Source organism: Phragmites australis, chromosome 7, assembly GCF_958298935.1.
Source record: "Phragmites australis chromosome 7, lpPhrAust1.1, whole genome shotgun sequence".
In the NCBI taxonomy this organism is placed as follows: domain Eukaryota; kingdom Viridiplantae; phylum Streptophyta; class Magnoliopsida; order Poales; family Poaceae; genus Phragmites; species Phragmites australis.
Window position 1 is genome coordinate 33,790,442 of NC_084927.1, and position 26,975 is coordinate 33,817,416.

Consider the following 26,975-nt stretch of genomic DNA (forward strand, 5'->3'; position numbering starts at 1 on the left):
AAATATTCTGAATGGATGGTGGCACCATTGAAGTCTTTCAGTGAGGTCATACGCCTGACCTTTAATCATATATTATACGACAGAGCTTTAAGCATCATATCCTATAGCTTGGACACATTCTAACTACACACAGTAAAAAGATGAGGAGGCACTCGTCCGTGGCCTTATCCCTTTTTATATATTACCGCGCCTCTCTCTCGCTCGCTATCAATGGACGCTTTTGACAAACGGTCACTTGGTTCCGATTTGGGGTAAGTGTGCATGACATCGTATCGTGCTACGAATTTCATCTAATTCACCTACTTCTATCCAGTTGTTTTGCTCGCAAAGGCAATAATAACTACTTGCTTAACTTTTGCAGAATGAAATCACTACACCAAGCAAGAGCTATCAAAGGGAATCTCTGCCATGTATCAATGTCATAACTTTTTCAGCTTTCACAGTGCATCCTATGCTCCAACCCCAACCAAGCCTGTGCACTCAGTCCATGCACCAGCCCCACATCCATTATAAATAACCCCACCATCATCCATAGATAAACCATTCTTTCCTCAACTCCCTTAACCGAAATGTCTTCCTCAGCTCCACCAAGCCCACAAAAAACATTGGGAATTTTCATCCCTCAGGAGGTCAAATCACCAATGTGCTTCTGTGACGATCCTTGTAGCCTTTGCGAGTCCCAGGACATATCCTACACCTATGGCCTACGCTTGTTCATGTGTGTCAACTACGAGTACGACAAGTCTTAACATGGATCATACGAATACCCACCGGTATATCGATATATATATCACTCATGTGGGTATTTTTCATACGATTTCATGCACTCTCTTACTAATCTCTAGTTTCTTTTGTCCAGTCTCCTCCACTTATATGCAACTTCAGGCGATGGCTCGATATGGAGCAAAATGAGGATCAGAAGCGGTGGGTGGATATGGAGATGCGGTGGAGGAGAGAAGCTTACCAACGTCGAGAGTATGAGCGACATCAGGAAGAACTACGGATGAAGCGGCAGCAGGAGGAACGCTGCGAAGGAGCACGCCGCGGCTCAAGAAGCAAAGCAGAGAGAAAAAGGAAGCGGGAGAGGGCTCATCGCTCTAAGACGGGGGGGGGTCCGATGCCCAAAGAAAAGGCAAATATTCTAGGTGCACTCAGCAGAGAGTATCTATTATACCCCGATCTATTTCCATTCCCTAAGCGTTTGGTTTAGCAGCGGCACGCTGTTAGGTTACTCTTTAGGCGTACCGTATATACCAATGTTTGTTGTCAGCACCTCTTTATGGTTAGAGTCTATTCGCGCTATGATGAAAACCCCATGTTACATGTAATGTTCATTAGCTTATATAACCTCTGTACCGGGTTCTATGCTACTTATGCTTTACAACTATTATTGTAGTCTATTATGCTTTACAACTACTATTGTAGCCTACCATGTAATATCTATCAGCTACCTCCCATTGTCGGATAGTGATTCTACGATTCATTTTACATCTTTTTATTCCATTTCAGAAATAAGTTCAATCGCAAAATGAAAAGGTGATACAATATTTTGTCGACAGAAGAATTTTTTTTTGGCCATTCCGACGCAGGAGACAAGGTTCACGGGCCCACGCAGGAGGTATGGTCCATGCTGCGTGATTTTTCGTTCAACATTTTGGTGAAATTTATTTTTCACCATACAGTTTGGCGAAAATTAATTTTCGTCAACAGTTTGGCGAAAATTAATTTTCATCAAACAGTTTGGCGAAAATTGCCTCGATGCCGTAACCATGCACCCCGTCACCTTTTTTCGCCATACGGTATATGGCAAAAATAGTATTTTCGTCATTTTCGGAATTTCCTTATTTTTGGTATTATTTCTGTAAATCTGTACAAAAATATAATATTAAAAAAATTCTGTTCTTTACTGCTTTTATTTATAATGCTTACTTTGACTGATCTTTGTTACATATACTTACAGACTCGGAGACAACCTCAATAAAATTATCATCAGCGCAGCTTAATCGGAGATAGCTCGAGAACGGACGTAATTAATCAGAGTCGTTTTACGAAGCACTAGGAAACAAGATGAAGCAATCGTCAGAATATGATATAATCAGATATGAGTAAAAATATATAATAAGAGAAACTAAAGTTTAGATATTTTCAATTATTACATTCTCCTATTTCTCGTATACTCTCTGTACTGACATCTGCAAATATTACGTACAAAGTTTCGAATACAAACTCAACACGTGTTTCTCTTGCACGAAACAGATTCATCATCCACCTTAGCTCTGTAAGCCCATGTTTGACCAAGTTCTCGCTCGGTCTATCAACATGGTTGGTTTGAACAATACTGCTGCCAATATTACACGAGCCTATCATTGCCTTAGGGGAACTATAGATTGAATCCATAATTATTTTCCGTTTTTGTAAATTCTTATTCGAATTTCCCTTCGCATAGGCATTTCACTTCAGTTTGAGTCCTAATCGTGCTCTGGGCCTCTACATGCCTGCATTACTCTACTCAGAAACTTCACCATAATTTGCCAACATTAACCTCACCCGCACAAAATCAGGACACAACTTACATAAACCCAAGCAAGAAATGGACAAAGTTAAAATAAATTAAACCAACGAACAAACCACATTGTGTATGACAATGCAATTAAGCCAGATTAAGATAAGAGAGCACATATCCATCTAGAAACTCAACAAAGCTCCATATACAACCTTCGCTAAAGCCATGTACCATCGCCCATTTCTTTCACTCTTCACACTCTTGTCATCATGTATAGCGGTATCATCCCCCTCTAATATATCCCCCAACACGCTAGATTATCCTTTCAAGCCTGCAAATTGCATCAACTCCTCTCTGATCCCTTGCTACAGATACTGAGCTTGTATTCTCTCTCTGTTCTGCTCCCACCACACCTTTGCCCTGTCCTCGCCAAACCTCTCCCGGCTGCAACCCCACAGAAACAAGGATATATGATCAAGAAAGATTGAGTTGGTGATGCTTCGCAAATCACAAGTCCATGATCAGTGGCATACCTGAAGCGGATGCGGCGGAGCTCGCGGGTGCCGTCGCCGATCTCACGGATGGTGAGGCACACGCCTGGCTCGTCCTCCTCGATCCACTCTGCCGCTTCCAGGTCGCTCACGTTGCTGATGGACACGGAGGCCTCGTCCAGTGACGAGGTGGTGGCCCGCGACGGGTCGTAAGACGACGGGCCACCGCCGCCCATAGCTGACGTGCCGGCCGCCGCGGAGTTGAGCATGTTGAGGTGGTGCGCCCAGACGTGGTCGGACGGGTCGGGCACGGCCGCGGACGGGTAGTACGCCGCCCTGGTAGAAGGCGCGGCCGCGTAAGGCGCCGAGGACCCTGGCGTTGCCTTGCATGACGTGCTCCGGGTGATCGGCTCTTTGCTCACCGGCGGAGGTGGTGGCATAACGACCGGGCTGCCCCTCGTCGAGCCGCCCCGAGAGTAGGACGACTCTCTCTGCAGGTATCAATTGTTTGTTCACGTTAAAGCAGATCGATCATGGTGATGAACAATTCAAGTGAACTATTTGTGCACGCATGTACTGACCAGCACGGAGTCGTCGACGGAGGACGTCGGAGTGGAGGCCCCCTGCGGCCGGCCGCTGAACGTGAGCACGTTGTACAGCTCCACGATGCGGTCGTAGTTCTCGCCCCACCACCGCTGCGCCTCCCACTTGTTAAACATCTCCCGGCTACGTACGTACGAACACATGCACAAGAACGCAACAATTAGCACATGTATCATGCAAGACTTAATGATCGCCCATTCGCTCGGTCACAGTAAGCTGAACACGGCAAGTGTACATGAGAAATATAACGAAACCTGAAGCGGATGCGCTTGAGGTCGTTGCCACCTCCGGGGAGCGTGCCGAATGTGATCTGGACGCCGGGATCCACCTGCGCCGTCCAATCCCTGGGCACGGCTGCCTCCTCCACAACGACGACCTCGTCGCTGGCCGCCTCCTCCTCGACGCTCGGAATCCAGCTGCTACCACCAGGGCTCTTGCCTTCTTGCTGCCAGCCGCGGTTGTTCGATGTCGGCGGCGCGGTTCGCGCCCCGGCGCTTCCTGCTGCCAATGCTGTCCTTGTGTCGTAGTCCTCACCGAGAACCCTGCTCGTCGGCGCGAAGCCGGTGTCGTCTATAAAGCCGGGGTAGGGGCGGCGGTAGCTCCCTGTCCTGAACGACGGACTCCCGCCGGGCGCCCCCTTGTACTGCTTGTTGGAGCCGGAGAACTTGAGCACCATGTCCTTGAGCTGAAGACAGCACATTGCATCGCGAGAGCCTAGTTAGTCACCGCTCACACAGGCCACAGCTAGCAAGTGCATTGCACGTAAGCCCTCTGACTCGAGCTAGCATATAAGTAGCTATCATTTACTAACATCTGAGAAACATTTACATAGCATCAAAAGAAAATGATTTTAATATTAGACGAATCGTGCATGAGTATGTATATATGTACCTATGTATGTTCTTATTTTAAGTTTACATACATGACCAAGAAGGATGTGTGCCGACGAATTACTTCATCATATGACTATCACCTAGCTAATAATATTGGGGTACTCAACAAAGCATACCCGTAACGCACACGCTTAAATCAAAGCAGCTAGGTAAATTAGACCCAACACGGCTACAGACACAGATAGGACACAGACACAGAGGACCACTCTAGCTAGCTAGTTACAGGAGGGAAATCTTTTCTAACCTTTTGTCTGAAACAAGGAACCATGAACGCTGTCACAGTGTCATGCATGGATTGCGGCCTCAAAGGCGCAGCTAATAATGGTGCCAAAGGGCACGCAGCAGCATATGGCCGGACCCTCCGGCAGTGCAGTGCAGTGCAGTGCATGCATGCATTATGCGTTGCGTGCGCGCTTGGAAAGACACCAGATGCTTGGGTCGCCGCGGCACGGCATGATACGCGCTGCGTGTCCCGGCGGCCGGCCGACCGGCAGGGGGAGGCCCAGGAGGCGTAGGCCGAGGACCACGTACCGTGGCCCGCGGCCGGCCTTTATTCGATGGCGAACGCAGAGAGCGCTGGCAAGCAAATTAAATCCCAGGTTGTGAAAAAGAAAAACCCCACAGCCATGGCATGGCTTTCCACGAGGAAAAAGAGGCTGATGTGGCGTGATCCGGTTCCAGGGCGCACAGCATCACAGTGGCACAGAGTGTGTATACAAGCATAGCCTAGCCTTTTCCTTTTGAGCAAAGAGAATGAATGAATGAGTACGTGGTGGTGACAAGTGATCACTAGTGACTGAATAAAGGGGAGGGAATGTTGGGAGCAAAATCAAATCGGGCATAGGCAAAGTGGCAAACTGCAAAGGTATTAAGGGGGGTGGGAATGGAGATCCAAGCAACCAAGAAAGTGGCCTTCTCCCCCACCACACCCACTCATAGTCATCCTCCCTTGACCAGCTTTGCCGTGGAACGCCGTGAGCATGTACTTGTTAGACCGCTAAAGGATCGAAAGTGATTGAGACGATGTCATTCACGTTGCACTTTCAGGCATGGATGGTTTTATCAGCAGTCTTATCACTGCTGTGAATAAAAAGCATGCCAAAAAAATTGATGAAAACAAGTCTCTGCTGGCTACAGCGTCAATGTTTATCTGTCTTTGAGTGGAGTGTGACATAATGGGGAAGGACCGAAGGAGACTTTGAACGGAAAGGAACAAAAGCTTGTGATCAAGCAGGGACAGGGACAGAAGAAATGATGCAAGAGTTCCGAAGGCCACGAGCGAGCTGACCATGATGTCTAGTGTAGGCATTCGTTCAATTGATTGCGTTGCGTGGTACGGCGAACTACTCCAATGGCCCTCAGTGAACGCAGCAGGGCTTAGCCAAATAGGCATGCAGACAGCAGCCAGGGGTTGCGACGAATTCTTTGTCTAATGCACCCTCATCAACCACCGGCCCGCCCTTTGAATATATTTGGCGTCTTCCTGCAGACTAACCAGTCGGGCTAGGAATTGAATTCGGTCGCGACGCGGCCGGCGCATGCGTCCCGTGGCCTTGCTTGGGCAATTCCTAGGCGTTAGCACTGTGTGCATGCTCGTGTCAGAGGACTCTCCTCTCCCTCTCTCGCGCGCGCGGGGACTGGCACGCACATTACTAGGGTAGCAAGTGTTTCAAAAGAGTAATACGTACAGTGACAGAGCTAGATCATCAACTGCACGAGAATTCTAGTTGTGTCTATAACACTAATCTGTATTAATATTTGTAATTTTTTTCTCAACAAAGAACTAATCTGTAGCGAGAATCTAAGAAATTTTAGATGGTCACTGAATATGTACAACGTACAACGTAGAGAGCAGAGATAGGAGTAGTACCTGTGAGGTGAGAGACTTGACGGCATCTTTGCCGTGAGGCGTGGCCGCGGCACGGGAGCCGTCCTCTCCGCCTTCCTTGGAGGAACACGCGATGCATGCCAGCATCTTCTGTTACCAGTCACTGCTCTACTATCTCTCCTCGTTTAGATCGCGCTGCAAAAGTAATGCTCTGTTACCGTTCCATATCTCCGAGTAGTAACTGAAGATTGCGCCCATGCATGCAAGCAGTACAACTAGGAACGCATGCATCCACGCATATGCCTGCACGGATCCATGGTCGAACTCAAACCAGAACAAAACAAGTGCGTCCTATAGATATTGAATGATAAATCAATGCATGCAGGACCCGTATATGTACATCGTTTCTATGTCAGTGTATAACACGATTCAAGTAGCTGGTACCACGCCATCTCGATCATATAAGACTTGTCCTGCTCACACCAGATACATATATAAATAGTACTCCTACAACGACAACCGCTGCGCACTATCACTTTATCATCACCATGTATAGTACTAACAGTAACAGCACCGGCCAGCGGGCAGTGACCACAAACGGTAGCCTCAAGGCGCGAGCACGCACGGCCCCCGCGGCTGGGCCGGACCGAGAACCGCACGCGCGCACCTGAGCGTCGACATGCCAGCAAAGCCAACCTTGTCCCGTCCAGGAAAGGAAGCAACTCGACTATGCAAATGCAAGCTAGGGACTAGAGCTTTGCGGTCACAGTTTCACCGGCGCTGAACGGGGCGTAGCAGTAGTAGGGAAACCATAAACAAATGAAAGCGAGGGGGGGCAAGCAACCCATGCCAATGGCAGCATCAGCCATCAGCATGCTGTTCTAAAACAGTAGAAACACTAAGCAGATGCAGACAAAGCTGACGATGAATGAATATAATGGGCAGATACAGCAACTGTTATTGTACTGCGAGATGAGAGAGAAAGAGAGGGACTGCATGGCATAACAATGGCTGCATGTATACGATGCATAACGGCAGGTAAACACGGCGTACATGGCGGGCAGAGAAGCTTCTGATGTTTTCCTTATGCACATGTAACCTGGTGGCCTGTACGCAGAGCGAGCGAGCGCGCCCGGTGCCCCACGCTGGACAGGCGCGTATGGGGAAAACTCCAGGCGACACGAACAGCAGCAGCAAGCAGCTCACCGCACGAGGCGCGCAGTCGCAGTCCCGCAGAGATGGTACTAGTACTACTCAGTCTATGATGCAGGGGGGCAACCCCTTCCCCGATATCAACGTATTGCCTGGACTTTATTGATCTTCTCAGGCGCCGGGACCCGTTAAAGCGCCCGGTGAGTATCGAACGTCTGCAGGGTGGGACCCGCCAAAGATTTAGATTGCCTTTTATTTTAAAAATGTTTTTTTTAAAAAAAATTCAAGTTCGTTAAAACTTAAAATTTGGTGTAATACTAGCGCAAGGAGGAGGACTGGAGGAGTCCTACGTTTGTGTTGGTAGACCTGCTCTGCCTTGACGAGAAGAGGATGCCTTTTTCAAAAAACGAGTAAAGAAGAGGATGCATTGACGAAGCTATGGATGTGATCGGCGAGATACTCACAGGTGACTGACGGCCACAAGCTAGAGCCTAGAAGTAGTGTAACAGTGTGGGCCACAGCCACAGCAACAGCGGTATGCCGGCGTTTTCTTTCCCCGACGGCCCCTCCTCCTCAATCTCCTGAGCCCGGCCGAAATGATCTGAAAATCTTTCAGGACAAGTAAAGATGTGATCACACAAGGCTAGACAAGAGAATGCAACAGTTTAACGATTCAAACTGACACCGGAGAAGAGTGGGTTTAACCTATGACGAACAGGACTGTAAAACACACGCAAGAACTGAAACAGGAGGAGAGCAGAGCGTAACAGAAGAAAAAAACAAAGAAGACTGGTGCGGGTACCAACCAAGTGCCGATCTTGAGCGCTGAAGAACACCCAATCAAACCATGGAGGCCGGATGGATTGGATGAGTATGTAGGGCGAAACAAACTGAATGTTGAGAGAGAAACTAAGATTTGCAATCGATGGAGAACAAAAACAGCTCTTAGCAAACGGAATCCATCCAGGCAAGAGGCAAGGTAGGATGACTTGCCAACCGAGGACGAAAGGAACCCACGCACGTCCGGATGGCGGGGAGGATCCAGCAGAGGGAGGGAAGGACCGACGCCAGCGCCGGCCTCGTGCTCTGCTGCGCTGAGTTGGTAGTCTGGGTTTCGACTTCTAATCCTTGTGTGCGTGGAGGCAGCGGGACTGGCAGGGCGATTGCTGCCAGGCAGTAGTTAATTGCCTCTCGCTTGCACTTGTTTGGTTTGGTTTTGTTACCCCAGTTGCCGTGCTAGTGGTTATAAATGGCTGCGCGATTACCGCAGGTGAAAGGCGCACCCGGACGGTGACTTCAAATCTTCGAGAGCCGTTAGATATCAGAGGGAGGAATATGATTCCATGCTACAGGTTGCAAACAGTAAACCTGATACGCTACCACATGAACGGACTGTAAATCAATGTAGCATATTTCGTGGAATATTGTTCCTCCCTACCTTCATGCTTGTAATCGGTGTCATCCGTGAAGTCCGAGGCGGACAATAATCGTGAGGCGCATTAGTAATTTACCGTCGCACACTACTCACACGGCCTCAGGTTTCATTATTTATAAAATTATTGTAACGATTTCACTTATGTTGTAGCATCAAATCTTACCCGTCTATTTAAAGTTAACGGCACGTCACACCATATTTTGAAATCATCTTGACTTCGGTTCCTCTTCTGTCAGAGGATCCAATTCTCACGCTATCGACTCCTTCACTGTACAGCAAAAACCTTTTGAGGCACTTGTCACCTTTCCGTCGACATGTTGGCGAAAGTTGTACATTAGCCCCGCCGCCATAGTCTCACCATAGTCAAGACTGAAGGCCGCATGATGACGGAGAAACGATCTCAGTAGACGACAACGACAAAAAAAGAAAGAAAGGGTTGAGTGGCTGACGATGATAAAATCTACTATGATAACTTCATTCGACAGGTGCAAACTGGTAAAAATCAAGATTATGAGGTGGGAAAACTATGAACAACAAGGTTGAATTTTGTGAGATAGTATATAATTATTAGATTGACATGTCTTCGTTTATCGATGGTAAAAATAAGTTTTTTTTCTCTCTCTTGGAGCGGAGCTGAGTTTTACTCAAAGACAAGTGAGTTTGTTAGGACTTAGGAGTAGATAAGTTTTGTCTCATAGCTAGCGTGTTGAAGAATATTTTTGTCTGTGGAGTTTTAGCAGAGGTGTGGCTCAACTGCCAGCGCTATGTTTTTAAGATAGGAGATACTGACGTAGAATAATGCATCATCAACTTCATCTTTTATGGTAGTAGAAGCAAACTTTGTCCAATTCATACCAAACAAATGGGCCGGTATAAAAGTTGAGGCTGGCAATAAAGGTTTGGCAAATTAGAGCATGCATCCAAGTATACTTAAAAGTATCTTTCCCGTCTCTGTTGTCATACTCTCGTTCACAAGTTTATCGTTGCTATAGAGTACTGTTTCATCTGAATGCAAATATACAGTCCTAATAAAAAAGAGCAAATATATTGCCACTGCAGAAAAGCCCCAGTGCAGCCGTCTTCCTACTCGTCGTCTATGGACCTAGGGAGCAGCGGGCCCCGCCAGATCACAGCCGTCGATCTGGGGCGTGCGGTCCCTCTTCTTGCTTGCCGGGACCCACCCAAGGATTCGGTGTGGGGCCGGCAGCCCCTTACCCGGCTGTGCCCACCTCACCTGAGCCTACGGATACACGTAGTGTTTGGTTGCTAGTAGAGCACATGATTTTGTACGGGATTATTCAGTTGGTTGGATTGATATTGGATAGATTGTTACATGTATGATATTTGTTTAGTTGTATTTGATGATATATATATTTTTGTTTAGTGGATTGTATGAAATGAGACAACTTGTTACAAGGTTATGTTTGGTTGTTTGAATAGACTTATCCTGTATGGGCTATATAGGATAATAAAAATGCATATAAATGAAATATTAGAAAGAAATTTATTTTTATCATATAACACAGCGGTGAAAATAATTTTAGAAATTAGTCTATTACATAAGAAGATTATTTTAGTGAATTTTTCCAAAATTTAAAAAAATTATTTGAGATATTAACAATTGTTAGAAGTTATAAAAGTAGTATTTTTAAAAAAATATTTAAATTTTACACATGTTTTTAAATGAATCTAATTAAAATATATTACACATGTATTATAGAACATGTAAAAAAAAATTAGAATTTTTTAAGCAGTAGAAGACCGATTTTTTTAATACTGTTCACAGCGGGATGTTCATAGGGGGAAGATTCGGTGCTCCTTCAGGATCTATCTGTGAGAATATGTTTGGAACCTTTATAACCTGACCCTCATGAGTTCGTTTAATTTAAGCAACTAAACACCGGTGTAGGAACCGATTCAGGATCGGCTCGTACAGGATATGGGCCAGGCATCCAAACACAGCCACAGTAAACGCTGGGCCTCGGCCGCAGCGAGGCGGAGCCGTAGCGTAGCCGCGGCGTGGCGTCATCCTGGCTGCTGTGACACGGGCCGTCGTCTCCACGCCCACGGGGATTCGTGACGACGAGTCGACGCCGTCCGGGCGGTACGTGCGTCCATGCATGGATTCTGGCTCGTCGTGGACAGTTTCGGCAACCTCGTAATTGCCTTCTGCAATGGATTCGCACCTTACAATGAAATTTTTTTGAACGAAAACATTGCGCAAAGTTTGATGATTCGTTTGTCACTAATAAACTTTATGATTATAGATTCTCTATAGAAACGATTCTACGATAAATTATAATCATAAAAGATAATTGTTTGCCACTTTCTGGATTCATATAGGATAGTGATATAATTGAACATTTTAGCCTTTGCTAATATGCTGTTTTTCTTTTGCAATAGTAATATTATAATAACAACAATTGAGATATATACAACATGAGCATCATGTCTTATCTTTTTGAGCAATTGTTGCATGCATTTGAATTTAATTGGAATTGATCAAATTCATGAGAAGTGAGGTCATGTGAAGACACATGAAATTTCACAATATAACTTAGAGCTGAAGATAATTTTATAAATTAGTCCGTTAATTGAGATGAATATTGATGATTTTTTCCTAATTTTTGGGAATCCTTTTGAAGCTCTACAAATTCATGGAAGGTGCAAAAAAAACATTCAACTTTAATAAATTTTAATTTCAAATATTTTTAGGCTTTTTAAGTGCAACTAATCAAAATAGGTTGCTTATAGATTATAGAACCTACACAAAAAATTGGTAGCTTTTTTTGGAGCCTTATAGAAAGTCTACATTTTTAGGGGAAAAAGATAGATTTTTGAGGCATCTTGTAACACAGGTTTAATCGGGAGAATCTGTGAGAAATGGCCTCCCAATTTAGCAATTCTCTTCCAATCCTTTCTCGCTCGACCGTTTGGCTGCCGGATTCATCCAAACGGCCGAGAATCTGAAACTATTTCACTTCTCCCCCTAGTTCTGATGTCCATAGCCCTCACAGAAAAGGAATAATGTTGTCCATGACTACTAGGATCCTTGACGTGCATGTGGAGGCTGCAAGGCACGAGTTGAGACACGTTGCCAACATAATACTAAACGATACTCCTTTGGTCCGTGTCTCACCAACATGGCTAGATATGTAAAAGAACAGAGCATCAGTAGTATTTCACCATCCTAATTAAAAAACTTCTGCATGGTAGTCCTCGTTTGTACTACTGACTACTGAGCAAGTGCTAGTAGCACTGGCAAGCATGGAGGCTTTACGCAGCCGATCGACTAGTCTAATCCGTTCGCACCGTCGCACACATCTGATCGAAAACAGTTAGATTCCCGCTTAAATGCACGAGCCTACCTATCTCCCGTCCCGTGGCAGCCTAGTACTCTTATTATATACGCCATCGTTTGAACGTTTCTTCTTCTTTTTTTTTTAAGAAAAAAAGGGGCATGTTTTGGTTGTTTATCTGTTCACACTTCACAGCTTCACAAGACGTTCCTTTTTGTACGGAGGGACAGGCCGAGCAGACTGGACGGTGCTTGACCAATGACCCGAGAGGCCAAGCTAGACAAAAGGAAAGAAAACCATAAAGTAGTCCACCAATAAGTTCTGTGGTATTTTCTGGCTGCCGCTTTCTTCATTCCAGATTTCATGGTTCAAAGGAGAAAAGACCCTAGGAAAATGGTGGCTCTGGCAATATATTGCGGCGGTCTAATCTTGAGCTGCATAGCTTCTTGAGAAAGCTCAAGGGAAAGCATTCTTGTTGCTAACGTTAGGACAGAGCAAAAGCTAAAGATGAAAGTGGCAATGTGACTGAAGGATAGTTTCTTGAGAAGGCAAAAGGGAGCATACATTACCGTGGGATCAGGGTTTCCATTAGTGATGGTCAAATGGGCTTGGTGGGCTGATCACAGGCACGAAAACATTTTCTTTGTCAGGCATGGCCCACTAAAGACAAGATTATTTTAATGGGTCGTGTCGTGCTGGCCTATGAGCCCAAGCGGCCACCTACTGTGTAGCTCTAAATTAAAAAAATTAAGAAACATATATAAAAACATGAAGACATTATTTGTATTAAATAATAAGCTTTATTGATATTCTGGTTGTCTTATTAAAAACATTTCTAAGTAAAAACTCAATACGAGAAAAATCCTATAAAGTAAAAAAGTATGACTAGCTTTGAAAATTATATGTTTTTATCAATATCAAGATACAAAATTTGGAATTATGCCTCAAGCTCTTTACTCTCTATAGTGTGTTGTTCACGCACTTCGGCTTGTTCCCTACTTTGACAATAATGAGTATTTACAATATCTGACTTGTCAGATTTGTTTTTCTCTTCTCAAATATTCTTCTAGTGAAATTAAAGGCAACCTCTGAATAAATGGTCCATATGTAAACCATTAGCACGTCTCGTGCTAATAGGAAAAACGCCATATATGTTAACTTACACTCATCCCATCGTTGTAGTATGATAAAGTAATCTTCTTCGTAGCTGATAGCATCGCTATCAATGAAGGATGCTGGTTCCCCACCTAGTGTTGCAATGGCCAAGGATGATCTTAGCGAAGAATATGAACTTCTTGACGAAGAACCACCTGCACTTGCACCTCATAGTCCCCCCACATTTTCTTCTTATATTTTGTGGGTGTTGGCGGAGGTCGTTGCACCAAACTCCAACGTACTTGCTTTCATACTTATCATAAACTTGAAATAATTTAGTATAGACACTTATAAAATAACTAGAATAATTATGGCCAGAGCATTACCTAGAAGTTGGTGAACGTTACGAAAACCTCATATTTTAGTTTTAGATCTAAAATGAATGCAAAGGCATACAACATAGAATATTCTTTTCAATATTTTAATTTTTTAGTTTTTATAGAGGAAGTACACTATCTCTTATAAGCGTGTTATTTAGTTATTTAAATGAGTAGCAATTTGAAGAATATGATGCACAATAAAATAAGATGTTGGATAATAAAATATGTATCTTGATTTATTCAAATAAGCTGGGAGCCGGATCTTGAATTTTTGATTTTTTTTACAATAATTATAATAAAATTTTGCTAAATTATCGTAAATTCGCAAGAACATGTGAGTTTGGTGATATTTTTAGCTCAAACAGTAAAAATATATATTTTTAAAATAAACATGTTGTTTGTTGGCTAGTTGGCCTGTTGTGCCTTGGTAGGATAGATCCTGCCTTGTCGAACCAGTTGGCTTATCGGGGTCGTGCCATGCCAATTAAAAGTGGCTAAGTGGGTTGGATTAAATGTGTCGGTACGAGGTACGACTATTTTAGTCTGGCTTAGGCACGGTACAATACGGCGCTTAATGGGTCGAGCCGGCATGACACGACAGTTTAGGTCGTGTTTGGGCTGGAACCGTGGTACGACAGGCCGGCACGGTACAACCTGTTTAACTGTTTCTATTTTTTAATATTTTATATAATTTATTTAGATATAATAATATATAGGATATATGGTACAATGATAGTATGTTTGACTCTAAATAGAAGGTCGTGTGTTTAATTCCGGGTGAAAAATAAGTTTTTGTGATTTTTTTAATTTTCCGTGGGCTGACCAAAAAAGTCATCGGGACTATCGTGCCGCGGGCCGACATAGCACAACCGAGTTTTACGTGGATCATACCTAAGCTAGAGTCACGACACGTGGATCGACACAACATAGACCTAAACAGACCGTACCTCGATGAACCCGTGCCGAACCGACCATTTGGCCACCTATGATGCCAACCCACCATGCCCGGGTGGCGGCCTAGACACGGCCTGAAACGTCATGCCAGACGGTCCATGTCGTGTTGTGCCTACAGTCTGGTTCAATGTGTACGGCCCAGTTATCCACCTCTAAGTATCCATCATTCGCTGAAAACTGCTTGTCTGTCCCATTGCAACCACCCATGCGAGGGGAAAAAATGATTGGAACAGAAGAGCGAGTGGTTAGTCCATAAACTCGGTCGATCACAACTCAAGTCCCCAACAGAGGTGTTTTCTGATCTCGAAATAGAGCATGTTTTGACAAGAAGTTGATTCGTCATCTAAGTAATACCATGTTTCGTGCTTGCTCTTTACTAATTTCTTGGACAGATTTACTCAAAGAAATGAGCGAAGATGATTTGATCCGTGCCGCTCAAAGCTTGTTGCAGCCAGTCTCGCAAGTGTTGGCCCAGCAGCAACCCCTCAAGCGCCTCCTGGTGGTCAGTTGATGCTTCTTCCGGGAGAGAGCAGACTGACAACGAGCAAGACTCTGAAGAAGTCGACAACTAGCATGCTGTGTACTCAGTACTTTCAGTCATCTGCCTTTAGTCCTTCTGGAGAAAAACTAGAATAGTGGTTGTTATTTGTTAACGCCAAAAAGCATCACGCCAAGCACCGATCATTTCAGGTGTAAAACGAATCGAAACTTTCAGGCTACACTGGAGTTCCGACCAATAATACCCGATAAGCAGCACCTAAAAAATCCTAATCGTAGCGTCGTACCGTTGGGACTTCGTCATTACCCATGCTCATAAGGGATCTGTCAGAGCGCAGATAGTCGGCGGCTTGTCTTTGGTCATCGAGATCAAGAACGGAGAATAATGGAGATTAGAAAAGATAACTAAGGAAAAAAGAGGATACAATGAGAGAAAAATTAATTTTATTTGTTTGATTGAACGTTGAATGATCTCAATCAGTCATGTCCCTTTATATTTACAGGTAGGGATAGTCTTATCCCATCTTTAATGGTAATCTACCAAAATACGTTTTAAATATAACAAAATCTCTTTCCAAAATTCTAAGCTGATTCGAATCGTAAGTTTCGATTCCCCGATATGATGTTCCGATCGTGTCGGAGAATTCGATTTTCCCAAATTTGGACCTCTCGAGTTGACTAAAATATATTTAATTGGAAGTTACGATTAGAATATCGAAAGTTCTGATATAACCGAAAGTTTAATTTTTGAAATTATTGGGTTTTTGGGTTGGACAAAAAATAATTAACCAGATGTTTCGGTCTTTTAATTGGATGTTCCGATATGACCGTAAGGTTCGAAATTTCAAAACATCGATCTCTCAGTAAAGATTAAATATTTAACCGGATGTTTTGATAATAACATCTGATGTTCCAATATGCTGAAACTTCTAACTCCAAACTAAACATCGGATATTCTGGTGAAGAAAAAACTCTAAACACCAGACTAATTTTCAAAGCTCTAAAACTCTGTAAAAACATGTTAAACTCACCAAATGATCTGTACTTTCGCCGGAGACCTTATCGGATCAATTTACAAAGTAATCTCTGCAAATCATTGCACTAACCTATTCTACTCGCCGAATACTCTACATTACATAATCTTAGCACTAAAATATTCGGTCTTAAAAAAACTTAGTTGTACCATTTTTTTTATCATCAACAATGGTCTTGTTATTCTCTGTGTACCTCTTATATCTACGTTTCTGGTTTCGATATTCTGTCTTTGTCTGAATCTGAAGTCGTAAAACCAAGGTCGTAATGGAAATAGGGTATCCTGTGTTCGAAAACATCGCGCGCAAGCGAAAGCAGATTCCCTATCAGAATTCAGACGCCGAGATCGATTTCTTGCTCACATCACTTGCAGTGTGTTTGGTGTCTGAATTTTCTCCCGTTTAGTTCCATGATAACTGTAATCTTAAAAAAAGTGTACTCGATTGTAGTCATCTATATTTTCTGTTTATATAAGCGGATATAAATATACAGCATCATTTTAACATTTTAGCTTTATTTATTATCCTAACTAAATGGATGCAGGTATGCTAACGAACTCACTTATCAGTATAATAAAATTATATTCTTATAAATAACTAATCGCAATCTCAACTCTTACATCTGCTTATACGATTTTAGATTCAATCAACCAAAAAAATCAAATAAATCTATCCAAACAAATACAATCAATCAAACATTCTTCTTTTTAACACGTATAATTCCAATTAATCTATTTTCTGTCAACTTACTTATACAGTATAGCTTTTCCAAACTCCATTAGAGCAAGCAAACCCACAGGCCTCTTTTCTCCGGCCGGCCACGGGACCGACGCATGCAGGCGGGGGCATTCGCCCGTCCCGCATTTTGATGCCATCGCCATCCAATCCACACGGGCACACACCACTCGCGCTGGCTTCGCATGTAACATACGGCCATTCCTGGCACTGGCGCGGCGCGCGTCCCCGCGCCACGGTGTGTGGTCAAAGTGGCAAATCAGGCGCGTCAGTGCCGGGTACGGGCCGCGCAGCCTTAGCTTCCGCTGCGTCGGGTTCCACGGCGATTTGGATCGTGCCGGGCGGGCGCGCGGACGTGCCTCGCCAATGCCACGGCCGGCCGGGTGAGGGAGGCCAGAGCGGCATGGCAGATGCGGAGGCCTGATATGCATGCAAGCGTATGGATCCAGTGCATGCGGTGCCCGCAACTTTTGATGACGGAGCTACAACCTATGTTAGTAGTAGCCCACTGTGCGGCCTGTGCCGAGCTTTGACTCCACCACCGGCTGGGCCTCTCGCGGGGGCAGGTCTCGCTGCAAACACGCGCTGGTACTGGAGCACTGGGCGCGCTAGTGGAGATAGATATGCATCGTTTCCTGCCTTCCTGGCTGTGTTTGTTCTCTCTGTTTTCGCGCTCGATGCGGTGCCAAAGAGAAGGATCGGGGTCGAAAACGACTAGACGGCTAGACTGTGTAGGTGCGTGTTTGTGGAGCGGATAGATCGAGGTTTTCCGATAAGAAAGCAGGCGCGAGCCCGAGCAAATCTTTGAGGAAAGGAGGCGCGCGGCACATTGCACCGAGACCGAGCCATGGGGGCTGGAGCCCGGAGGTGGATCACGCTGCCGTGCAGCCTTTCGGAAAAGGCCACTCGAGTCTGGTCCAGTTCCATCCAGTCGTGTTCACTCGACCGCGCCCGTCCGAACTCCGAGTGGACTGTCGCTACGTGCGTGACCGATTGGAGTCCACCCGTGGGAAGGGGTTGTGCAGACACAGTGCAGCTGTCCGGCCAGCCGAGCGACCACTAGTCGGCCCACCGGCGCCGTGATGACACGCACGAGACAGGGATGGCTATGCCGACGTCTCGTCAGGCTCGGGTTCTAATGCACGATTCGTGCACTTCTTTTCGCTAGCGAGGTTGCTCGGCTTTGCATCGGCCAATCGATGCACGCCAAGCTGATCGACGCCGTACAACCGGAGATCGATTGTAATGCATGGTCCTTTAGCCATCTCCGGTGACTACTCAAATTTTTATCCTCAAAAATATTATTACAGCATTCTCTATCAGTATTATAGCATCTCTTATTTTTCAATCTCCAGCAGCTACTCTATTTCCTACCTTCTATTCTTTTTTTCTCGCTTATCCGCTGTCAGCCTTTGTGAACAGTGTTAATGCAGTAGTGGTACAGTACACGGCGCGTTTTTCTGCATCCGGACCCACTGTCAGTCCATATAAACAGTGCGCTACAGTACTGCTACAGTATACATGCTGTTATAGCAGCCCGCAAAAATACAGACCATCTCTCCGTAACACTGTAGCGTCACTGTAGCACTGGATGGGGGCAGCTGCTGGAGTGCGATTTCCAGTGCTACGATACTTACGGAGTACTGTAGCACTGGATACGGGTGCTGCTACAGATGGTCTTAGATCGCGCTGGTTGCTACTACGTACGTACTGTGTGTCGGTGAGCGAGATTGGTTGCACGATGCTAAGCATGCAGCCTTTTTAGCTCCTGTTAATGAACAGGCAGCTCTCTGGACCGGGACACCTGATGCTGATAGTGCTGATCAGGCCGATTTCACTTTTCCTTTTGTTCTTTTTCGTAAGGATTTTTGCTTGCTTTGTCCTCCTCCGGCTCGGCCGTCAAATCGGTCGCGCCATTTTGAGACGGGGAGGGACGATCGATGCGGCATTGACCGTGTCAGGCGAAACGCACGGCCCTGAGAACTGAGAAGGAAAGTTGCTGCGCACCTGTGTCGCTCGCTTTTGCATCGCTTATTAATTACCCTTCGATCTTTCCCTTTCCCCTGTCAAAGTACCACATCTTACGTACACGCGTGCTTCAAAAGGGCAGCTCCGGCCCAGTCGCTGCGAAGATTAGTACCGGGGGCGTCAATGCGTGTGCATGCATGCAACCGTCTGGTCCGTGCACTCGCGAGGTCGCGATCTACGCAGCCCGCAGCTTCTTTTTCATCGAAGCGTGTATGGCGTACCGGGCGTGGCAGGCTTGTCTGTCACCCGCAACGTTTGGGCATGTCTCATGTGACCAAGTCGCACACATCGGTCGGCACGTGCGCGGCATAGGCAGCACGGAGACAAGCAGTAGTGTGCCAGTGTCAAGCCGTCCCGTGCTATGTCTCCACTGCTCGGCACGGGCAGACGGGCTCCTGGACCATGTACTATTGGGGCAGTTATTTGCTCAGTGATGGATGCTTAATTCGGCAAGTCCCTGTGGTACTACAAGTCTACAAGGTCAGTTGTTTGGCTATGAGTGGGAAATGGAGACACCGGTACGTACGTACAAACAAAAATTCGCTGCTCCATCTCTAGATCATTCCATCTATCAAGTTCAAACTGCAGTATATCAGCCAGACAACCACAATCGACAGTTGAGAAGAAAAGCTTCCCCAGCGAACAGAATGAATGGTCAGATTAAAAAGAAGCGCGGCTCATAGAGAGATCAAGGACAAGAATAATAACTAATCTCCACAAACTAAACATGAGCACTTTTTCCATAACAATACAAGGATCTATTATATTACTATTTGAGGAGAAAAATAGCCACTATGTTCACTCTAAAAGTTATAAAATTACCAAGTTAGTAAAAAAAAAAATATCCAAATTATTCATTATTATGAACATCTAACGGTCTAGATTAGATCAAATAGATCATATCAAATACGATTAATAAATAACTAAATTTAGAAATCAAATAGTCAATATCAAATACGATTAATAAATACATAAATTAGGGATTAAAAATTATAAAAAATCACCAGTTCGATTTCCATACAAGTTGGAAAGCAAAATGTGTAAATAAAGAGTTTAAATAAAATAAAATAATAGATAATAAAATTGAGGTTATAATAGAAAAATAAGGATCCATATCAAATAGTATTACAAATCAAATTATTATAAAAATCAATTACCTAAATAAAGAGTGTATGTAAAATACAATTAATCAATAGCTAGAATTCATAATAAAAAAATTAAAATTCCTACTAAGATAATATATTAAGAAGTGCAGTGTAACTTAAGTTCGCCGCATGAAACAGACATGAGGCAAAGCTAACATATTCAGATTTTGGTTTAATTATCTACAGAAATGCACGATTTTAACAGTATACAAATTAAAACAATACGTATATACGATTCAGATACAATTTAAAACATAAATAATTTTCTTTTTCATTAATATATTTTTAATCTCTTCTTCTCGTTTTACACACTTTGTAACTGAATGACACTACCTCATAAAAACTAAAAAACTAATTTTTAGTCAAAGATTATCGTATAGACCATCTTGCTAGTTACAAACAAAACGAGATTCGTTGTGTAGCACTTTGTGCAAATGAGCAGGTATGATCATGGAAGCACGGGATTGCCATGAATAAGACATCATCGGTGTAATACATTTATCTTACAGATTACTTCAAGTATATACAAGGTTTCAGCAGAAGACCATGAATAATAATACTACCTTTCCAAGTTGTCACAAATGTTACACATGTAACCGCCAAAAGAATATTGAAGATACATCAAACCCCTACCATCCTCGGGCACTAGTCTCAAGCTATTTTACAAAGTCACACTCCATTCCTAATATGGGCTTCCTCACTTGTCTGGGTCAAAAAAATAATAAGCATGTGCAGACAACATTACAATGAATCCCATTACAGCATCTTCACACATGATTCTGATGATTGCTATAACAGTGCGGGGAAGACTAGTAAACTTCCATACGAGGAACTGTTTAGCATGAATCAATGCTGCCGGGTAACATATTACGAAATAAAGAGAGTCCTTCGAATTAACGATGTATTATGTTCTGTAACTGTGTATGTAGGGTCTATCAAGAAACAGCACCTTTGGAAAGTGTGGTAGAAAAAACGGGTCAACCTGACAAAACAAGCAGGATAATATCAACAGAAGTCAGAACATCCAATTGATGCAGTGTGAAGGATAAACACATACCTTGGACAAATAGTGGTTAAAAGACAATATGCACAAGTGGGACAAACGCATCAATCAATCTGATGCTTGTCTGTTTGCCGGGTGGTGTATTGGGCTGAAATCAGAAGCAAGGACAGGAAAGCACTCGCCACAAATATAGCATCAAACCAACGGTGGTAGAAGTCAAATTGAATATCACCGCCCAAAACATCCGTAATGATGACCCTGAGCACACATGCATTAACAAACGTAAATTTTGTCAATGGAACTTGATCATGATGTAAAATTTCAAACCTAAAAGATAGTAGTTTCAGAAGAAGCATAACATCATTTATTCAACAGGGTTATTCGTAAGGGACCCGGAAGGCCAGAACCCTTTATTTGTGACATCAATTGTTAAATTGACATATTCACTGGACTCCATTTCTTTAAAATCTTCATAAAAACTATCATGTTTTAAACATCAATTCCTAACTGCGGCGTCATTAGTGCAAATATAGAACGAAAATCAAGTTATATTAATGCAACATGTTAAGTTATGGAATACCTATACTCATTTGCCAGGCTTTTCCTTATAAGAAGAATGGATGATATGAAATACATGCCCATGATCTCTGATAGGAAAAGGATGACATTGGTTGTCGAGCCACTACCAACTCTAGAAACAGCGAAGAAGAACTGCACAGAAATTGAGGCACAATAGCTCAAGTTTAGATGCTCGATACAGGAGAAATCAAGATCACGGACCAACGGATGGTACTAATAAGCACCACAATTCGAATGACAATAAAAGTAGCAGCCACAAATAACACTCACCTTCATAACATTTGCCAAGAAACCTCGAACAGATATGACAACCAACATTCCGATGAACATCAAAGATATGTACTACAAGTACAAGGCAAAAGCAGGACAGGTGTCAGAACCTCAATAAATATACATCTAAAAAGGAACAAAGACCCAAAAAAAAGTCCAACTCAATATTACATTAAAGAAGGCAATACATCATTTATAGTCCATCTACACAGAGTACATTACATACAGTGGTATGGGTAATTCCAAATCCATTCTAGAATTCGTTTAGCTTCAGTATAGCTACCTGTGATAAAAGTGCAACATCAATGCCAATGTCAAAATGCCTCAAGAAAATCGTTATTGTCATCGTTACAGGATCCACAGAACCTGACTGGGAGAAAGAAAAATGTAGGTAAATCATTTAATGTTCATGTAGTAAAAATGGCAAGCATTTGCATTGAGATCCATGAAGGCATGGAAGTTTGTACCTCTTTAAAGACTACACTCTGCAAGGACTGCAAACGAAAAAGAGTAACATCCTTAAGGTTAAATCACAAGTGTGAAGTGCGAATAAAAACTGAACAAAAGATTCCTGAAAATAAACTTTGCAGCAATTGGAGAGCAGAAAAATGGCAAAGCTAAGATTTTATTGTTGCAAAATGGATTGATTAAACAGGTATTTCAGCCCATCTAGTTTTGCAGGAAAAAAAATCTGACTTATGAACTTATGATACATGAAACAAGATGATTTGATGATGTGTAAATCAAAACAACATAAGCAAGATGTATAATGGAATTTGGAGGTAATACCTTGAGCATCTTATAAACACAATACACTGACAAGGCATATCCAAGTAGATTCTGAAGATGTCCTCTCCACGTTCGAGAATATGTAGCAGCTATCTGGAACGCATTGTAGAAGAGCAGGAAAAAGTTAGATCACTTAGTCTAAAAATGATGCACTAGTAGCAAACATGCAAAATAGTCACTACTGTGAAATGACATACGACATACGAGATGCAAAGGACAGCAATGTTGGCAACTTATTCTCCCTGTAGCTAGAACAAAAGATTCTATAATATCCAAGTGCTGTAGTAGTGGGTGTGGGAGACAATAAAGTAATGTACTGAGGAAGTTGTCAGAGATCAACAGACATGGCAAAAAAGACACTCATCTATAAAACTATAAGGCAAAAAAAACGCATCTATAAGTCAAGAAACAATGAAGTTGATTAGGCGTTAGAACATTTATGTTGTTTTTCTGAGATCTTATGCGAAAGAGTACTAGCTATCTCACTTGTATCACCGAATCCTTCTTGAAGCATCAATGCCACTATCAAATTAGGATTCAGCTCCGTGAGATGTTTTGTAGGATGACACAACAAAAGGTAGAGAAAGTAGTAGGGTACATCCAACTAACTAGTAGAAAATGTTATCATAGACATGGCACAAAAAAGATACCTTAGCTTGACGGAGTTCATATATCTCAAGGAATAGCTGTTTGGAAAGCTCTTCCAGTGCCTGGACCTCCGCTTCTAAGTTTTTTATATCTTCAAGACAAAATTAGGGGATTAATGCTTATCACCAACAAAGAAACACAAAGAGCAAAGAGAAGAAGGAACAAGGATTCAAGAATACCCTGCTCAGTTTGATCTTCCTGCACAGATCGAACGACTGTTCCTACTATACGCTTTAGAAACGATCTGGCCTTTAGTTTCTGCAAGGAAATGTCTATATTCTCTCATGCTGTACATGGTAAACATCAAAACAATAAAAGAGTGTGCCACTTGCAAGTTGCAACCCTAATGTTTGTTAAGACTTTCTCCACTGCCTATTAGATGGAATAATCCACTACGGCATTACCCCTTCAAATTCCACTACATGAAAGCACAACTAACAATGTATGGCAATTTGGTGTAGCTAAATCTATATATATATTGCATATAGAGTATATTTCCGTGCTGCAGCCCAACGTTAAGACAGGATTGTTTTCTCTGAAACATGAGGCGGTTACAAGTAAAGTAAGCACCTCCTCTGATCCTTGAACCCTCTCCATCTCCATTTGAGATAAAATAATTTTCTTTTTCTTGGCAATACATGTCTCCATGGATTGCATGAGCTGCCGTTCCAAAGTTTTGATGTCTGTTTCGTCAATTTCCCTGCAAATCAGGATAGTCAATGTGATCAGTATAACATAGCAAATACCTAAATGGAAGTTAATGCTCAGAAGTGAAACTATAATATTGATGAGAGACAAGCTTATATCAGAGTCAGAAACCTGATAAAGAGCGACAGATAGCTGTATGGCAGATTGACGGCACCAAAACCAGAAAGCACAGCCATGACACTAACTCCTATCACGCCAATCCTACTGACCAACTGGGGCATCGTAAAAAACCCTGCAAGGAGAACACCAAGTCAAACCAAATGAACCAATGCCGATTCGAGTAACAAACAGTTGTCTAGCATAATAGCAAACAATGCCTCGGGGATCAATATCCTAAGCTGTAGTAACTGGTGCCATCATACTATCGAACATGATAAGGTTGCAACATCAAACCTTTCTCTGGTGAAGGCATGGGGAAGTGAATCCCCATGCGCCAGAACCCGTAGAGGAAGACGAGAAGGAACAGTGCCGCAATGAGCCATGCCCGCTCCCTCCTTACCCCTGCAACCACCAACCGATCAGACGATCAGGACAGCCGCAAACCGCACACAGACACACGCAGCGATTGATGCTATGGGAGATTGATTGGGGCCGGAACCTGAGTTGCGGAGCATCAGGTAGCAGTGGTAGTACGGGAGGACGAAGACGAGGAGGAGGATTAGGCAGAAGAGATCGAGGTGCCAGTTGAGGAAGCGCGCGTGCTTGGAGAGGACGGGGAGGATCTCGAAGAGGACGAGCTGGAAGAGGTTGCAGGAGAAGGCGAAGACGAGGCCGAAGAGGATCTGCACCAGCACCCGCCGCTCCTCGTACTCCTTGTACAGCCGCCGGTTCAGGAACCATAGCCCCGCCCAGCCCAGCCCCGCCAGCGACGAGCCCACCACCACGCCCTCGTAAACCACCGTGCCCCACCCCATCTCTCTCGCGCTCTCTGTATCCCCCACGCGCCGCAGGTGCGGAGCCGGCTGTTACAGACCTCAGTCGCGGCACCCGCGCCGGCGGCACGCGTAGAAGGGGGTTTCGGCCGGGGACGGAGTCGGAGTCGGAGTCGGATCTCGTGGGAATGGGCGGAGGCGTCTCCCGCACCGCCGTCGCCTGCCCCCGCGGTGATGTGTTGATCGTGGGCCGGGCTAGATTTCGAGCGCAAGGGCTAGCCAGCGGTTGAAGTAACGGTAACGCCTTTGCATGCGTACGCCTTCTCAGTTTCTTTAATCGAACCTTTTTACCTTTATATTTTCTAAATAAAAAATTTGAAATATATGTATCCGTTTTGAAAAATTACAACGTTGGAATCACAGATTCCTTTTCCTTTATTCTATCATAGTACAACTTATATTTTTATCATCCTCTACATCACATAATTTTTATAATATATTGAATTTTAAAGTATTAGAATGTAATTTTTTTTCATTTTTAAACCTGTTCCGGTTTCCCTTACAAAGAGTTTATATCTGTAATTTTCAAAATTAAAGTGTATATTTGCAAAAAAAAACAATTAAAATATATATAAATGCTTCTTTAATCGGCACTATGCGGGCTTCAGCTGTGATGTATTCCTCATGGGCCAGCCTCAAAAAGGCCCACAGATTAACTTCCGCTGCCAAGCAATTTCAATGGGAAGATATTTTTTATTTTATATTTCAAAAATAAAAAAAATGCAAAACTACATGCCCGTTTAATTTTTTTTATCAAAATAGGCTATTGTCGCTTTTCAACCGAACGATAGGTTTTAAAAAATAAAGATGTCATCCTTCCAACCAGCGACAAATTAAAAAATATTATATTCTATTACTCTCAAAATTCAAAGCACTATTGAAATTATCATGAAATAATCTAAAAATGTATATTATAGAGAATAGTATGATATAGCTCTTAAAAAATTCAAACAAAAATATGATATTTACAATGTGTATAATAAAATTTCTATTTTTTGTTTCTCATTGTAAAAGTAATTTTTTGAGTTGATTTTTTTGATATATTCTACCATCCTCTACAGTATATTTTTTCCATAAAAAATATGACTTTCGATAGTGTTTTGAATTTTAAGAGTAATGAAACGTAATGTTTTTTTAATTAATTTTTAACATGTCACCCGTTAAAAGAACGATGTCTTTATTTTTTAAATCTATCGCGGATTGGAAGGGCGAAAATAGCTATTTTTGTAATTTTTTCAAACTGACTCGTAGTTTTACAATTTTTATGATTTTCAAAATATAAAAAATAGAAAAACTCCTCAATGGGAATATAGACTCATTGGGCTGGCCTAATAATCTAATACCACGGGACAGCAAGACCGGCTTTGTGGGGATTCGTATCTTTTAATTTTGTTAAAGTAATGTTAGAAAAATAAATAGTGTTATGATATTAGCTCTCATGAACCGTTAGATATGAAACGAACGTAATAGATTGTATGTTATAGTAGCTTATAAACAGTAAATTGTTACAGTAATAATAACAGGATATTAATCACGTAGACTTAAATTACTGTACATTTAGATAACTTTATGAGTTTCATAAAGTTAGTACCCTTTGTGGTTCTGTAGTGTCGTCGTCATGTTCTCTCTGAGTCACTGGCCCAGATAAGTATGGGCCCATTGTTCTTCACGTGGACTTCTTGTCGTGACTAGTTATCGGGTTTCGGATCAGGAAATGGAGGATGATTCATTTCGTCGGGACTATCGATCCGTACCGTACGATGGTGACCACTGCTGCATGCCGTGGAAAGTGGGAACGCAACGACTGGCTTTTCTCCCTGGGTCTCATTCGCTTATTTGCTAGATAAAAAAGGTTAGTATTCTATTTATGATCCTCTGCAACGTGTATAGACTCAAGAAGTTCGTATGTCACTCTAAACAGCAATTACCAGTTACTGAAACTCTTGTAGCGAAACGGATACGACATCATTGCATCC

At 43.1% G+C, this 26,975-nt stretch overlaps 2 protein-coding genes across 4 annotated transcripts; both read right to left on the bottom strand.

Annotated features, from left to right (window-relative positions):
- Nucleotides 1-2,591: 2,591 nt before the first annotated feature.
- Nucleotides 2,592-8,665, bottom strand: LOC133923646 (putative protein Brevis radix-like 3). Of its 3 annotated transcripts, none has more exons than XM_062368930.1 (7): nucleotides 8,277-8,665; nucleotides 7,935-8,071; nucleotides 6,361-6,513; nucleotides 3,852-4,282; nucleotides 3,576-3,720; nucleotides 3,037-3,485; nucleotides 2,592-2,947 (listed from the first exon to the last, which is right to left on the bottom strand). In XM_062368930.1, the coding sequence occupies exons 3-7, from the start codon at nucleotides 6,463-6,465 to the stop codon at nucleotides 2,869-2,871; spliced, it is 1,209 nt and encodes a 402-aa protein (XP_062224914.1). In that variant the 5' UTR covers nucleotides 6,466-6,513; nucleotides 7,935-8,071; nucleotides 8,277-8,665; the 3' UTR covers nucleotides 2,592-2,868. The 3 variants fall into 3 exon arrangements, with proteins under 3 accessions (XP_062224914.1, XP_062224913.1, XP_062224915.1); XM_062368929.1 differs by having other exon boundaries at nucleotides 7,935-8,079; XM_062368931.1 differs by lacking the exons at nucleotides 6,361-6,513; nucleotides 7,935-8,071; nucleotides 8,277-8,665 and adding an exon at nucleotides 4,520-4,613.
- Nucleotides 8,666-20,534: 11,869 nt separating this feature from the next.
- On the bottom strand, nucleotides 20,535-25,215 carry LOC133924898 (GPCR-type G protein COLD1-like). The gene is made up of 13 exons (XM_062370631.1): nucleotides 24,666-25,215; nucleotides 24,461-24,568; nucleotides 24,179-24,299; nucleotides 23,930-24,059; nucleotides 23,539-23,617; nucleotides 23,362-23,450; nucleotides 22,712-22,804; nucleotides 22,390-22,416; nucleotides 22,206-22,292; nucleotides 21,923-21,994; nucleotides 21,654-21,784; nucleotides 21,128-21,331; nucleotides 20,535-21,052 (listed from the first exon to the last, which is right to left on the bottom strand). Exons 1-12 carry the CDS (start codon nucleotides 24,979-24,981, stop codon nucleotides 21,178-21,180), a joined length of 1,407 nt encoding a protein of 468 aa, XP_062226615.1. The 5' UTR covers nucleotides 24,982-25,215; the 3' UTR covers nucleotides 20,535-21,052; nucleotides 21,128-21,177.
- Between the last annotated feature and the right edge of the window lie 1,760 nt (nucleotides 25,216-26,975).